The following is a 16,836-nucleotide window of genomic DNA, read 5'->3' on the forward strand; positions in this document are numbered from 1 at the left end:
TTCCTAGAAACCTACAAGGTTCCAAAACTAAATCAGGAAGAATTAGAGCATCTGAATAAACAAGGTTACAATTAGCAGTAATCAAAAAACTCCCAGCAAACAAAAGCCCTGGACCACATGGCTTCACAGGTGAATTTTACCAAATATTCCAGGAAGAACCAACACCTCTCCTTTTCTAACTATTTCATTAAACTCAAGAGGGAGGGCTTCCAAACTCATTTTATGAAGCCATCATTATCCTAATTCCAAAACCAGATAGGGACACTACAAAGAAAAACAATTATAGGCCAATATCCCTGATGAACTTAGATGCTAAAATCCTCAACAAAACATCAGCAAACTCAATACAGCAGTGCATCAAAAAGATCATACATCATGATCAAGTGGGATTTATTACAGGAATGCAAGGTTGGCACGACATTTGTGAATCAATAAATGTGACTGAACACATAAACAACATGAAGGATAAAAACCACATGATTATATCAATAGATGCAAAAAAAGCATTTGATAATATCCAGCACTCATTTATGATAAAAACTCTCAGCAAGGTCGGAATAGAGGGAACATACCTAAACATAATAAAGGCCATATATGACAAACACACTGCCAACATCATACTCAATGATAACAAACTACAAGCATTCCCCTTAAGATTAGGAACAAGACAGGGATGTCTGCTTTTAACTCTCTTATTCAACATAGTACTGGAAAGTCCTAGGCACATCAACCAGACAAGAAGAAAGAAAAGGCATCCAAGCTGGAAAGGAAGAAGTAAAACTCTTTACATGCAGATGACATGATACTGTACATACAGAACCTCAAAGATTCCACCAAGAAACTACCAGAACTGACAAATGAATTCAGCAAAGTAGCAGGATACAAAATGAACATCCAGAAATAGGTTGCATTCTTATATGCCAATAACAAACTAACAAAAAGTGATAAAGAAAACAATTCTATTCACAATTGCATAAAAAATAATGAAATACCTAGGAATAACCTAACCAAGGATGTAAAAGGCCTGTATTTAGAAAATTTTAAGATACTGAAGAAAGGTAATTACTTTGGTTAAGTAATACCTAACAAAGGATGTAAAAAGACCTATATGCAGAAAATTGTAAGATGCCAAAGAAATAGAAGAAGATACAAATAAATGGAAGCACATACCTTGTTCATCGATAGGAAGAATTAACATCATTAAAATTTCCATACTACCAAGGCAATCTATAGATCAATGCAATTCCTATCAAGTTTCCAATGACATATTTCATAGAACTAGACCAAAATATTTCAAAAATTTATATGGAACTACAAAAGGCCCCACATAGCAAGGGTGATCCTGAGAAAAAACAGTTGGAGGAACCACGGTATCTCATATCAAATTATACAGGGCTAGAGTAATCAAAGCAGCCTGGCACTGGCATAAACACAGACATACAGATCAATGGAACAGAATAAAGAGCCCAGAAATAAACCCACACCTTCATAGTCAATTAATATTCGACAGAGGACGCAAGCACATACAATAGGTTAACGGTTGTTTATCCAATAAATGCTACTGGGAAAGCTTGACAGATACGTGAAAGAGAGAGAGAGAGAGAGAAAGAAACTAGACCACCTTCTTACATCACACACAAGAACAAATTCAAAATGGATCAAAGACTTAAAGGTTAGATTTGAAACCACAAAAATCCTAGAAGAAAACATAGGCAGCAAAATCTTGGACACTGCTGGTAGCAATTTTTTTTATCAGAAACATCTCCCCAGGCAAGGGCAACAAAAGAAACAAACAAATTGGATTATATCAAACTAAAAAGCTAATTGCACAGCAAAGAAAATCACCCACAAAATAAAAAGACAACCCACATAATGGAAGGACATATCTGCCAATACATTTGATAAGGGGTTAATATCCAAAATTTGTAACGTACTTACAAAACTCAACACCAAAACCACAAACCCAATTAAAAAATGGGCAAAGAACTTGAATAGACACTTCTCCTAAGAGGACATACAGATGGCCAATAGACATATGAAAAGATGCTCAATGCCACTAATCATCAGAGAAATGCAAATCAAAACCACAATGAGATATCATCTCACAGCTGTCAGAAGGCAATCATCAATAAATCAACAAACAAGTGCTGGTGAGAATGCAGAGAAAGGAGAACCTCCTGTACACTGTTGATGGGAAAGCAGATTGGTGCTGCCACTGTGGAAAGTAGTACGGAGACACCTCAAAAAATTGAAAATGGATCAGCTTTTTGACTCAGGGATCCCATTTCTGGGAATATATCTGAAGGATATATTTAAAGGACTAATTTAAAAGAACATAAGCACCCCTGTGTTCACTGTAGCATTAGTCACAATTGCCAAGGTATGTAAGGAGTGCAAGTCTCCCTCAGTAGATGAATGGAGAAAAGAGCTATGGGACAATTAAACAATGGAATTCTACTCAGTCATTAAAAAAATAAAATTTTACCTTTCACAACAGTATGGATGGACCTGGAGAACATTATGCTAAGTGAACTAAGCCAGTCAGAGAAAGACATATGCCATATGATTTCACTCAGATGTGGAATCTAAGCAATATAGAGACAGACTCACAGATGGAGAGCAGAAGACATTATGCCAAGTAAAATAAGCCAGTTAGAGAGAGACAAATACCATCTGACTTTATTCATATGTGGCATCTAGTGAACTAACAAGCAAAACAGAGACGGACTCATAAATGGACAGCAGATGACAGCTAGGTGGGGAGCAGGGAGAGGTTAGTGGGTAGAGCGATGGGGTAAAAAGGAAAAAGGACTCATGGACATGGACAACAGTGTAATTGCTTGGCAGTGGAGGGTGTAAGGGGTCGAAATAGTAATGAAAAAAATATATAATTAAGATGAAATTAAAAATGACAGATAATAGCTTTATATGATTTTGATATTTAAAATGTTAAGTAGTAACAAGTATATTTTGCCACTTAGTTATTTTAAAATAGCTTTCTAATAAGGATATGTCAAATTTAACACACAAAAAATTAAGGTGTTAAGTAAGCAGAAATTGTTCCTAAAATTAGAGGAAAAGCATCAAAATCAAGCAGACCCTGAGGTAGCATGGAGGAAAATTTTCATTATGGCAAACAGTGACACAATTTTTAAAAGATCTTCAAAATGAGTATTGGGTACATTTAGATGGCTAACCATGAGAATCTGCTGGTAAGCAACTTTTTTTCAAATCCATTTCAAGTAAAATGTATTAACTTTGTTTCAAAAATTGTTTTCTATATTATTTCCTCAGACAAATCCTTAAGCATCTCAGTTTGAGAATAAAGCTTTCTTTTGAAAGTATTCAATGGAGCTTCACATATAAATTAGTGAGCCTTCAAAATGAGTAAGTACAAATCCACAAATATTATATTACAAAACTGCCTAAAGATACCCACTACAGAAAATCAACATCTGTCAAAATTACCATTTCAATTCTTTCTCCCTAACTGTGCATTTTCCTCTGACTCCTCAAGTCTTGGATAATTTCCAAAATGTGGGGAAAGTCTGTGTGGCCCAATGACCAGCAAAATAACCAAGACCTAATAGGGCTGTTCCCTTATGGACATACGGGAATGTTGTGATTACCACAGACTGTCAGAATCAAAAACTTAAGTTTCATACAGCTTTTAGTTTTTAGATAATTTTCACAAGCACTATCTCATTTCATCTCAAGATAACAGAGATGACCAAAATATTTATTAATGAAAATAAAACCACATCTTTAAAAATCATTTATTTAGTGCTATCTTAAATCCTAGCAGAAATGCAGAACATGAATGAACCCCACACAATAAAGCCAGCAAGCTATTTCAAAAGAGAATTACTGGTCTGGCATATGTATGTCCCTTTCTGTATTTTAAATTGAAATAGATCCTTCAAATTTAAGAATGGCGTCAGGAATATCTTCCACAGGAGCCACTGTCTAATGTCACAATGAATTATGTAATTTCTAATACACTGAAAAAATTTATATCATAGAATTATCGTTTTAAAACTTTTCTTGTAGTGAGCAAGTCATCTTGGAATAAATACCAAGGAGGACAAAGCACCAGAGCCAGACAGAAAATATAAACCTCTATATTGTATTTTTGCCAGTAGACATTCTAACACTAATTCTAAGGATTAAAAGAAAAAAAAACTTCAAAAATCACATATTTCCCCCATAAAAATCTGTTTTACGGTACTCCAAATTATTCCAACTGGAACTCTTATGTGCCGAAAGCTTTGCTGATTACTACAAAGAAGTTGTATATCTGAGCCTTTATGAGCTTATAGTGTAAAGAAAACACTAGAGATCTAAGAATATTGTGACTCAAAAAGCCCATAATTAAAGTCAACAAAATATATGTCAAATAAATATATACTTAAAGGATGGCAGAAGTGCTTGCTGGTCAAAAGCTCTGGTTCTCAGGTCAGATAGACCTAGGTCTGAATGCTGGCTCCTACAGTAATTAGCCATTTGACCTTGAACAAGTTACTTAACCTCTCTCTGTCTCCATCTCCTAATCTGTAAAATAGGATAATACTGTTAACTCACAGGGCTGAGAGAGTAAAATGAGATAATGTATATAAAGTGTTTATTACCACATCTGGCATACATTCTCAAAAATGGTAGTTATCATTATCATCACCACATTATTATTGTCCAAGAGGTCTTATGAGATCGAACTGCTGGTGTGGTGTGGTGTGGTATGGTCTGTGTGTGAGAGAGTGAGGGAGGGGGACAGAGAGAAATGGAGGTGGAGGAAGAGTGAGAGGGAGGGAGGGAGAGAATAGGAGGAGCGGGGCAGAGAGAGATGTACTAATATACAGAGGTTATCATAATGAGCATAAGGATCCCCTGGGAAAGAAAAGAACAGAAACCTCAAACTTTTTCCAGATATTGAAAACTGAAAATTACTTAAACCAGCCAGGGAAGCCCTAACAAAGGCCCAATAGCAACAACAACAAAAAGGCAATGAAGGCTCATCAGAAGAGAAAAGGTCCACTATTCCAACTGTCCTGTCTAACCATCATAAGGACAGGTGGTACAATAAGGAAGTAACTATTAATGGAATGAGTTGGCATAGTAGAAGCCTATTGGGAACTTCCCTGCCTGGTTTCAGAAGCTATAACAGCCCCCATGGCTAAGGCTGAGTGATCGACCTTTGGACCATAAGTCACTAAGGAGACAAAGTTTGTATCTCCCTGTCAGGAGCACTGCTTCTGCTCCTTTTTTCATAACTGGCCCCCAGTGCTTGATCAGTTAGCCAATGATGGGTAAGATTCCCAAAGGGGGGAGCGACCTAAGACAGGCATGATCACATGGAGGCACCAGGGAAGGCCTTGGGGGGCTATGGAGAAAGGGGGTGATGGACCCCCACCCCTCAGCTATGACATAGCTTGAGTCCTCATTCTGTCAGCAAAAAGTCTCCTAATCTCTTGGCTGCCTTACTACCCCTACCTGACTTAAGCCTGAAACAATGCTGGTGGTGGGTACCACCCTGTGCTGGAAAGGGCAGGTTCCCTAGGGCAATCAGAGCTCAGAAAGAATGCATAAAATCCTGTGAAACCTGCTTTGTTTACAATGCTCTCAATTAAATAAGGGTCCAAGCAAGAAGTGAGTTTGTTCCTCAAAGTTTTACAGCTCTTTAGCTATCTGACCCTGACTCAAAATAGGCCCTCAGAGTTCTTTGTTATCTATTATTTGATCATAATTGCCTGAGAATGATTAATGAACTTTACCTGTATTCCTGTGCTAAAGGAACCTAATAAAAGCCCACTGAGGAAAAGGCTCTTGGTCCTGTCTTCTCCTTTGAGAGACTGGCCACCTTTCCTCCCCAAGCAGATCATGTCTTGGTAGACTTATTCTTATCTGTGGTTGCTGGGGGGGGGGGCCCTACAGGCGGAGCCCCCCCCCCACAGAAACCCAGGCCAAGTTTAAAGTACAACACTCCTGGTTTATAACGAATGCATTATTTTGCTTTTGCCTGGGGGGGGGAGTGGGTCAAGGCAGATCCTGCATATTGACTGTCATGTTTCCTTCTTTAACTTACCAGTGTCACACAGCTACTAAGTAAGAGTGCCAGGATTCAATCCCTTATTTGTCAAACCCCAGAATCTAGTATTCAAACACTAATTAATACAATAAAATGTTCTTTTTGACATCCCATGGGCAGGAAGATGAATTCATATTTGTCTTACATGTATATGGTAGTAAAACTCAAATGATATACTCTAACCTGCAAGAAGTGAGCTTATGGAAATTATTTTTAAACATTAGTCTACCAACAGTAAATGATAGAAAGCAGAATCAACATAAAACTGAATCCTAAGGACCCATGAACTAAAAAGTAGTATAGTCTCAGGCAAGTTACTCAATTTTAATCTCAATCTCAGCTCTCTCTTCTGTAAAACAGTACTTCCCTCACCTCTCAGGATAGTAGGAAGAAAATAAAGCACATGAAGTACAAACAAAATAATTAGTATTTGGTGATCCTCAATAAATGGTAGAACTCCAATCAGTCATTATTTAGTTATCATGATCATCATCAACATTACCACAATGACTTAATATTTGGATATAAATTTTGAAGAGCAATACAGCAATGCATGCTTAAATAGTAAAATTAAAAAATTAATTTCTACAGTCAACATTCTTTAGTGATATTGAAGAATGAATTAGAAAATATCTCCCTCTTTATTTCTGGTATATGGAAAAAAACTTCGCTAATTATGTCTGGTGATAGCATTTGAATTTTCTCCCTCTTAGATGTTAGTTTAACAACTCTATTTGTAGAATTCACATGCAACTTAAATTTTTACTGATATGGTTACTTAGTTGGCATGTATCATGTATTTTACATTAAAATTAAGTAATTAAGTAGTAATAAGAATAACCATTAACAATGATTCTTCCTTCCATGCCTATGAATAAACTATCTTTAGAAATCAGAAAGGAAAAGTTTACAATGTATCTGGAACCCTACTGTTGAACCTTTTTTCTAAGAAGTTAAATTCACCAAAAATCTGTTACCTCAGCTTACACCACAGTGCTCTGAAAGAGAAGCGAAGATTCTATCTATTGTTCAAAGACACAAAGAAATCAATAATATGGAAGAAATATATGTTTTATGTATACTTCACTCAAAAAGGAAATACAAAATGGGAGCATGCAAAAAAGAAAAACAGAAATGCTTAATTAAATAGAAAAAACTAGCCCTATAGCAACCGATTAAGCCTTTAAAAGTCATCTCAATTAAAAATATAAAAATTAATTCTACTTAATAACATCTTTAATCATTATTAAGAGGGCTGGCCCTGATTAAAACCCAAACTAGGCCACTCTCTTTATGAGCACATTTATGCCGCTCTCACTGAATACAGAACTCCTCATCCAAAAACAACATGGTAAAATTTAGCAAATTTAGTCGTGACTCAAAGCTCATTCTTTTTTCCACTGTCATAAATGGGAAGGCACATCAGCCACTCTGGTAAGTAATTTTAAATATATAATCCCATGTGTTCCTTACATGCACTAAGAGAAACATTATCACGACAAATTATGGTAGGCTGCAGTGTTTAATTCCAGGTAGGCCCAGCTCCAAAGCAGTAAGATTTTGGAATTCTAGCTTAAATAATTCTCTCTGAAATAACAGAAAACTGTTTCCCTGGTTTTTCCATGGTTAGACACTTTTCTAAAGCTAATAATACCAAGATAATTAAAAGTCACAAAGGTTTTAAAACCAATATAATATTAAAGCTAAAACAAGGAGTAAAAGATGGGTATCACAGTCAGTTTTCTTTATACTGGGAAAAATTCAGAGTCAATAATGAGACAATAAAAATGAACACATGATCAAGGGGGGTACTGGACAGAGGGGGGCAGAGGAAAAAAAATTGGGACAACCGTAACAGCATAATCAATGAAATATACTTAAAAAGTAAATTAATTTTTCAAAAAACCTATTACACGATTAATATAAAAGAAGAATGTGCCTGTGGTACCCCAGGCCAGACTGGTTTTTCTTGTTTTGTGTGTGTACATGTTTTGTGCCTGTCAACCGAAACAGGTGTTTCAACTACAACTCTGAAACCCAAATGAACAAGTACAGACAAGCATGTGAACAAGTGCAAAGTTCTCTTGAAATCATACTCAGGAATAGCATAGTAGATTTATAACTTTCCCTGTTCCTCGTTTTCCCATAATATAATGAGTTACCTAATCATGCACATTTATTAATATCCTATATTTCTTTAGTCTACTTACCACTTATAGAAGTCAAAGACTAGCTTTAAATTACAAGAATGTGGCTTATATATTTATATAAGAAAGACTTCCTAAAGGATTATTATTAAATAGCTTCATATTTATGGAAAAATGATTTGCAAATGTTTACACTAAGACTTTAACCAAATGGGTATAGATGAGATACATTATCACGACAAATTATGGTAGGCTGCAGTGTTTAATTCCAGGTAGGCCCAGCTCCAAAGCAGTAAGATTTTGGAATTCTAGCTTAAATAATTCTCTCTGAAATAACAGAAAACTGTTTCCATTTATGGAAAAATGATTTGCAAATGTTTACACTAAGACTTTACCCAAATGGGTATAGATGACTACTAAAATTAACATTGAAGCTTTTAAGTATTAGGATTAAATGACTTACTATGAAGCAAATCCTGAATATGAAAATCAAGTATTCTTTTACTAAGAAGGGCATATTTTGTTTTAGTCAACCATTAAAAATATTTATCATAGCTAATTCCCTCTGTGCTCAAGTGTCACAAATAAAATTACTTCAAAAATTTACTTTGGTGCTGCTTTAATCTTTACCACCCAAACAAGGCACAACTTTTCAGTAACACATGGTGTATCAGAGGATGGAAGGTAAACACCGGAGACCCTACCTTGTGCTGTTCGATGGCATCTACCCACTGTTGTCTGTGATCTGGATCCTGAGCACGAAGATACCAAACGCTGTCATTTACACTAATATCAAATCGACACTCATCAAAATCATGAGGCTATGGGGGGAAAAAAGTAGAAAATGAAAAGCAATACTAATTATATTCTTAGAAGTATCATACTCCATAGTAAAAACAAGAACATACCTGTTCTGGCTGGTGGGACACTCTTATTTTTTCTACGCAAATAACTTTTGTGAAGATGTCTTAGATAAAGAGCCCGGCAAGGGCATAGTTACCAAACACTACATTTTATTCACCATTCCTACAAATTAGCTGACATAAACTACAAACATATTTCAAAAAAAGAGAGAATATTTTTCATCAAACGCTTTTAGTTAGTCAGCTTTAACTAGTGGAAACACTACTCAAAGCACAATTTTAAAAAAAGGTCCAAAATAAGTTTTGGGAAAGACATTTACTTTTTTACAGCCTCCAATAAGGTAAATTTTCATAATGAAGACTTTGATTTCATTAAATTTTATAAACAAGATACTGTTATATTTCATCACAAAATGATGTTAGCATTTCCTCTCAAGTATCTCAAATTAACTTCTAGGCTTTTATATCTTTGAAAGTAATAGCGAGAAGAGTTTTCAATAAAAAGCAGAGATAAAATGAACATTACATCAGACCTATGTAGGATAGTTTGAGGAAACTGCTTGTATCACAATGTAAAAATTTAGTGAAAATGTCAATTATTTGGTTCAGTGTTTTACATTCTTCATAAGAATATATAAAATTAAAATTTTATATCCTTGTTTTTGTGCCCAATGAATTAAAATATGACAGGATCACATCAGGTGCCAAGTCTTCATCCATCAGATAGAGAGTACAGCAAGTCCTCAATGTAACGAGACTTATTTGCTGAAGAGAAGCTACACATTGTACTTCCAGAGTTTATTGTTTATTCTCTCCCCATTTAACAGCATCATCTTTTATCTATCAGTTTATTTAGCAAAAATAATATAACTCCACAGTGTTCTTCAGCCTATGAAACAATTTCTTTTAAAATTAACACAACAGCCCTAATGGGTGTGGCTCAGTTGGCTGGGTGTCATCCTGCAAGGCAAAAGGTTGCTGGTTTGATTTCCGGTTGGGACACATGACTGGATTGCAGATTTGGTCCCTGATCGAGGCGACTAAGAGAAGCAACTGATCGACTGATGTTTCTCTCCCCCTCTTCCCTCTCTCTAAAAATAAATAAATAAGATCTTTAACATGAAGACAACAAATCGTGATCTGACTGGCTAAAGTATACAAAAAACATTTTCTGAATCACTATGTGCTAGGCATCATGATTAGGACTATGGTAGGAGGTAGAGTATGTTAGAACGATGCAAAAGGAAAAAACAAGACAATGTGTTTCCTGTTCGATAATTATGAGAATACATAAAAGACATTTAATACTCATAAATACAATAACTACTGTAAATTTAACTCAGTGCCGAATATTCAGAAATCTTAAGAATGGAGTCCAGTTATTGAGAAAAGCTTCTTGGAAAAAGTAAAGCATATACACTCTCCGAAGAACCAAGTAAATAATTTAACTGACCAGTCTACTGTTCTAAGTAGCCCAAAAAACTGCTTTCTTGCACTATGCTGTCTGCAACTTTTATAAATTTATGTAAATGGAATCAACATGTATTCCTTTGTGCTTCACTGCTTTTACTCACTGTAACACTTAGGTTCATCCATTCTGCTGTGTCTCACCAATATTTCATTAATATACAGTAGGTGCAAATGGGCTGAAAACAGGGCAGGCTTAAAGTCTGTATATGACATAGCAGTAGTTCTTTAGGAAAAAACAGGGTACGATTAGTTAAGATTTCTACTCAGTTGTATTTTCTTAAAACTGCATCCCATTCAACCTGAACTGTGGTGCCACCAAAATCTCTCCTAACATAGTCTTTAAAATTCTTTAGGTTATTTCTAAAAATGTCTGAGTTTTCTGATTGCTCTATTGTTTACCCCCACATCCTGATCATAATGGTACATATCTCACATGAATTCATAGAAGTTCACTTCAACAGCAGTTAACAATCTAACAAGATACCTACCCTAAAACAAAAAACCAAAAGCTGAAGAGACTACTTACTCCATGGAATAGTATACAGCAATTTTAATACAGTGTATGAAAGATGAACAGTAACTACTTTAAAACTGTATGATTAGAGCTCAATGTCTTAATTTCCTTACCTATAAATTTTTCTATAAATTATATGTAATACTTCCGTTAAAGAACAAAGTTAATTTTGAAAATATGTAGAACTTGGAGTTAAAAATGGTAGACTAAATGTATTCACCTGCATTCATTCATTCATCAAATTCCATTTAAATAACAAGAAAAGGCACTAGACTAGGACAGAGAAATAAAGGGAAAAATAAATAGAAGAATTTGATAAACAAAGATTTTGATCAAATTTTAGAAGATGGAAAGGAGACGAGCAAACTGATATGTCACAGGCTACTAGGGAAACCTAGGTGTACAGAGGGGAGAAGACAGGCTAAGTAGCAAGTTTATCTGTGTCAAAGAGCCACAGAAAGAATAAAAGAAAAAGAATAAGAATCAGTAACCTGAAGTTCGATTCCTCTGAAGCTACAAATACAAGGACTGATTAAAAGAAATATTTAGTCTGCCTAGATACCATCTCTAAAAATAGTCAAATTATCCTTCTAGCAGAAGACTAGAGGTTTTCTATTTAGGTATTTTGAACTTAAGGAACCCCTAAACTAAGGGCTATCAAGAAAAGCTGAAGAAAAGGGTACAATATTTAAAGCAGGAAAATTAAGGCAAAGTCTATACTGACTATTAAGACTCCCACCCCATTTTAATACCATATCCCTACCCAGAGCAACCAAGACTACTGCGGAATGGGGCAGGTAATGTATAGGATGAATCTGCAAAATCTTGAGCCTAAAGGTAATGAAGTGCTTTGGGGGTGGTCCACAGAGGCATGTCAAAAGGAACAGGGAATGAACTTCAAGGGATTTCCATTAGCCAAATATAGAACAATTTGATTATCAAAATATACAAGTACAGAAATGGATTATAATCCACTGAATAAATCAAGAATAATGAGTCCATTTTGATAATAAACTGGACAACAGGGGCTGTTTTTTGTGGGTTTTTTTTACAGTAGAATGCTGATAAATGTAGGAGTTTGTAGAGTAGAAAAACCACCATTTTGCCAACCATAGAAAAGATTGGGTGGAGCAGGCAACATAAATGGTTGCAAAATCAAAAGCCATCTTCCCTGGCCCCCAGACTTTTACTCAGTTGCTTCCTTTATTATTTTCTTTTTTGGATTATAATTTTTTAAAATCTTTTTTTCCATTACTATTTAGTCCCCTTATACCACCCTCCCCCCAGCAATCCCCACACTGTTGTCCATGTCCTATAGTCCTTTTTCCTTTTTGCTCAATCTCTCCACCCCTTACCACCTCCATTATTGTCATTTGTTCTCGTTCTATGAGTCTGTGTCTGTTTTGCTTGTTAAGTTTGTTCATTAGATTCCACATATGAGTGAAATTGGCCTCCTCTACTATTTTCTCTTGAAAACCTAAGATGCATCTCAACATATCTAAAACTGATCACCTGATTTGCCCTGTTCCCCAAACTTCTCCTCTCATAGGATTCCAGAGTTTTGGAAAAGGTAACTACCACTTGCTTAGACTTGAAATCATCTGACTCCTCATTTTTCAGACCCCATTACTTAAGGAACCATTGTGCTAATGGAAATCCTTCTACCTTGAAACAGAAGGAGGCAATTACTGTTTCTTTTATAATAAGAATCAAAGGGACAAAACAAGACAAAAACATATATAGGAAAAGATTAAATGTACAGTATAATATTTAGCTTCGCTATAAGATTATTGTGACAAAAAAGGAAGTAACACTACAGATAATGCTTACCATACTCAGTTCATTTAAAAAAGCACACAAAACTTACAGTTAAAAAGATGAGGAATGATTTATTGAAAAGGTGTGGGCTAGTGGGCCCAGAGGAAAGACAGGCTTTTGATAGTGGAGGAAGGGAAAGATAGTCTATTCTCAATAATGCAAAATTCAATGAGCAACGTTAGCAAAGAATATCAAGGTGCCAGTTAAGACAAGCAGCCAGGTTGGTATAGGGATGGTCATCTATTCGCCCCGTAACTACTCAATTTCTGAGACAATCAGTATACTTAAGAGTCTCCCAAAGTCTGAACCTTTTTCACTCCTTGTCAATTCAGACTGCTAGCACCAACAGCACATCGAATAGCAATTTCTCTGCCTTTATGTATGATGACTCCATTCGTTTAAATGTCAGATCGACTATCAAGGTGTTGAGAGCAAGCAGTTAAGAAAATGAGGTGGAACAAACCACTAGTAATATATACTCTTTACTTGAGCATTGCTATTTTTCTTGCTTTAGAAGAATGGTTCTTTACTTTGGCATGCATTGACATCACTTGGAGGTTTGTTAAGACAGAATGCTGGACCTCATTACCCAGAGTTCATGCTTCATTATGTCTGGGGTCGGGCCTGAGAATTTGCATTTCTAACAAGTTCACAGCTGATATTGATGCTACCTGGCCTGGAGATCACAATGTAAGGACAATATCTTCTGCCAAATCTTCCTCTTATTTAATACTTCTTTGTTTTAAAGGGGCACATTTTTCAGAAGGTTTGTAGAATGTTTGTGTGTTTTTTTTTACTTTTTATTATGGAAATTTTCAAATTCACGCAAAAATAAAAATAAGAAAATGCCACGTACTACTATTCAGCTCTGATAGCTATTAACTCATAGTCACTCTGGTTTCATCTATAAATCCCCCTAGTACACACCCTCCCAAGTGGATATATCTTTTAAATTTTTTATTTATTGATTTTAGAGAGAGGGAAAAGAGAGAAATATCAACTTGCTATTCCCCTTATTTTATTCACTGAATAAATATCAGTGAATAAATCAATATTCAAGGCTTCTTGAATGTGCCTTGATCAGGAATCAAAACCACAACCTTGGCCTATCAGGACAATACTTTAACCAACTGAGGCAGGTAGATTATTTTGAAGCAGATTCAAAACATACCATTTTATTTGTAAGTATCTGAGTAAGTATCTGTAAAATAAGATATTTTGAAAACCACAAAGTAATTTTTTAAAGACCTTACTATTTTAAAATGCTTTTATGTGCCTTAAAACTTGCTTGGTGGGCTGACTAGATACAGAATTCAGTGTTGAGAATAATTCTTCTGAAAAATGAAGGCCTGGCCCATTGTGTTTTAGCTTCCAGTGTTGTTCTTTAGAAGTCCACAGTCGTTTTGAATCCTCATCCTTTGTTGTGATTGTTTTTTTTCCTCTGGAAGCATCCAGAACCATCTGTCTTTCCAGCTGTCTAACTCACCACAATGACGTATCTTGAATACGGGTATTTTTTCATGTATCATGCTGGACCTTACTTGGCCCTTTCAATGTGGAAACTCATGTCCTTTATTTCTATGAATTTTTCTCGAATTCTTTCACTGAAAATTCCTCTCTCCTCTGATCTCTCCTCTTGATGCTCTTGCTGTTCAAATATCAAAGCTCTTGTGATGAGATGGGATAAAGTGAGGTCTCAGTATCCAGTTCGCATACTTTCCTTAATCTCCCTCATTGAATACGATTCCTTGCTTTCAAGTGTTTCTAGTGCCTACCGCCCAACTCACTAGCCCAGAGACTGCTGCTTTATCTTCTCTACAGAATAAATCTCCCATCTTTGGCAGGTTAGGGGTAGGTCAATCACTCAACTGCCAGAGTTGAGAGAAGAAAAATCTAGGGATCCAACTGTTTCTTAAACTGACATTTAATGCAACCTCCTTATTTTAAACAACCTCCACCCCAAAATTCTTATTTCAAGAGGTACCTTGTATTGCTAAATATTATGTGATTGTTATGTAAATTTACTTCTAAGCTTCTGAAACTGATCCCTTAGAATTTGAGCTTCTCAGGCCTACTAAATAACTTAGTACTTGTCCCTACTTTTTCCAGCTTCTTTTTTTAATAGTTTATTGATTATGTCATTATAGTTGTCCCATTCCTTCCCCACCATTACCCCCTTTCGTTTATGTTCATGTGTCACAAGTTCTTTAGCTTCTACATTTCCCATATTATTCTTGACCCTCCCCGTCTATTTTCTACCTACCGTCTATGCTACTTATTCTCTGTACCTTCTCCCCCCTTCTCCTCCTCCCACTCCCCTGTTGCTAACTCTCCATGTGATCTCCATTTCTATGGCTCTGCTCCTGATCTAGCTGTCCTCCTAGTCTGCTTTTGTTTTAGGTGTGGTTCTTAGTAACTGTGAGTTTGCTGTCCTTTCACTGTTCATCTTTTTTATCTTTTTTTTTTCTTAGATAATCCCTTTAACATTTCATATAAGAGCTTGGTGATGATGAACTCCTTGAATTTGATCTGAGAAGCACTTTATCTGCCCTTCCATTCTAAAAGAAAACTTTGCTGCATAGATCAATCTTGGTTGTAGGTCTTTGGATTTCATGACTTGGACTACTTCTTTCTAGCCCCTTCTTGCCTAGAAGGTCTCTTTTGAGAAATCAGCTGACAGTCTGATGGGAACTCCTTTGTAGGTGACTGTCCCCTTATCTCTTGCTGCTTCTAGGATTCTCTCCTTCATTTTTATCTTGGTTAATATAATTATGATGTGCCTTGATGTGTTCCTCCTTGGGTCCACCTTCTTGGGGACTCTCTGAGCTTCCTGGACTTTCTGGAAGTCTATTTCCTTTGCCAGATTGGGGAAGTTCTCCTTTATTATTTGTTCAAATAAGTTTTCCACTCGTGGCTGTTCCTCTTCCCCTTCTGGTACCCCTATAATTCAAATGTTGGGATGTTTAAAGATGTTCTGGAGGTTCCTAAGCCTCCCCTCATTTTTTTGAATTCTTATTTCTTCATTCTTTTCTGGTTGGATGTTTCTTTCTTCCTTCTGGTCCACTCCATTGTTTAGAGTCCCAGTTTCCTTCCCATCACTATTGGTTTCCTGTGCATTTCCCTTCATTTCACTTAGTGTAGCCTTCATTTGTTCATCTAATTTATGACTAAAATCAACCAGTTTATAAGCATCCTGATCACCAATGTTTTGAACTGTGCACCTGATAGGTTGTCTATCTCTTGGTCACTTAGTTGTATTATTTCTGGAGCTTTGATCTGTTCCTCTGTTTTAGCCATTTTTTTTTTGTCTTGTTGTGCCTGTTATGTAGTAAGGGGTGGAGCCTTAGGTGTTCACCAGGGCAGGGCAACCCAGTGGCTGTATGTGGGAGTGGGGTCAGAGAGGAAGAAATAGCGTTTGCTCCACTCTCATATTTCAGTCCCCTCAGCTGCTTCCCACAAGCAAATTGGGCCCTTCTGGTGCTGGTTCCCGGGTGTGTGGGCTTGTGCACCCTCCAGGACCCTGTGGGTCTCTCCAAAGAACTCTCTGTGAGCCTAGGAGCCTCTCCTGGCACCTCGACCCCTGAACATTTTCCAATTGGTGCTTTTAGGCTTTAATTCCCAGTGCTGGGGCCCTGGGTTGCAGGGTCTGTCTCAAGGCTCGGGGTTTTTTTTTTTTTTTGCCTGGTTTATCTGAGTGTGAATGTGTGACTGCAGTCAGCCAGCCACCTTGTGCTTTCACTGGGTCTGCCCGTTGCCACCCCGCGCTGGGGATCTGCCAACTGCCACCTGTGCACCTGGGGCAGTCTGTCTGCTTTATCCTACATGACCCTGCTCACCAGCCACTGACTCTGCCCCTCTTACTGGTCTGGCTGAATAGTTTGTTGTCAGATTTCCGTACAGATCAATGTTCTGTCTGTTTTGGTTGCGTTTTTGTTACTAAAA

At 36.5% G+C, this 16,836-nt stretch overlaps 1 protein-coding gene across 4 annotated transcripts in view; it reads right to left on the reverse strand.

Annotated features, from left to right (window-relative positions):
* The window catches only part of CERT1 (ceramide transporter 1), a 115,782-nt gene that overhangs the window by 81,575 nt on the left and 17,371 nt on the right, over nucleotides 1–16,836 (reverse strand). For 3 of the 4 annotated variants that reach the window (XM_037163410.2, XM_037163409.2, XM_037163408.2), the window contains exon 3: nucleotides 8,934–9,050. The exons of the other annotated variant lie outside the window; for it this stretch is intronic. In XM_037163410.2, coding sequence (XP_037019305.1) covers nucleotides 8,934–9,050 — 117 coding nt within the window. The remainder of the gene's footprint in view (nucleotides 1–8,933; nucleotides 9,051–16,836) is intronic. 4 annotated transcript variants of the gene reach the window in all.

This window comes from Artibeus jamaicensis, unplaced genomic scaffold (genome assembly GCF_021234435.1).
Source record: "Artibeus jamaicensis isolate MK-2021 breed Jamaican fruit bat unplaced genomic scaffold, CSHL_Jam_final contig_373, whole genome shotgun sequence".
NCBI lineage: Eukaryota > Metazoa > Chordata > Mammalia > Chiroptera > Phyllostomidae > Artibeus > Artibeus jamaicensis.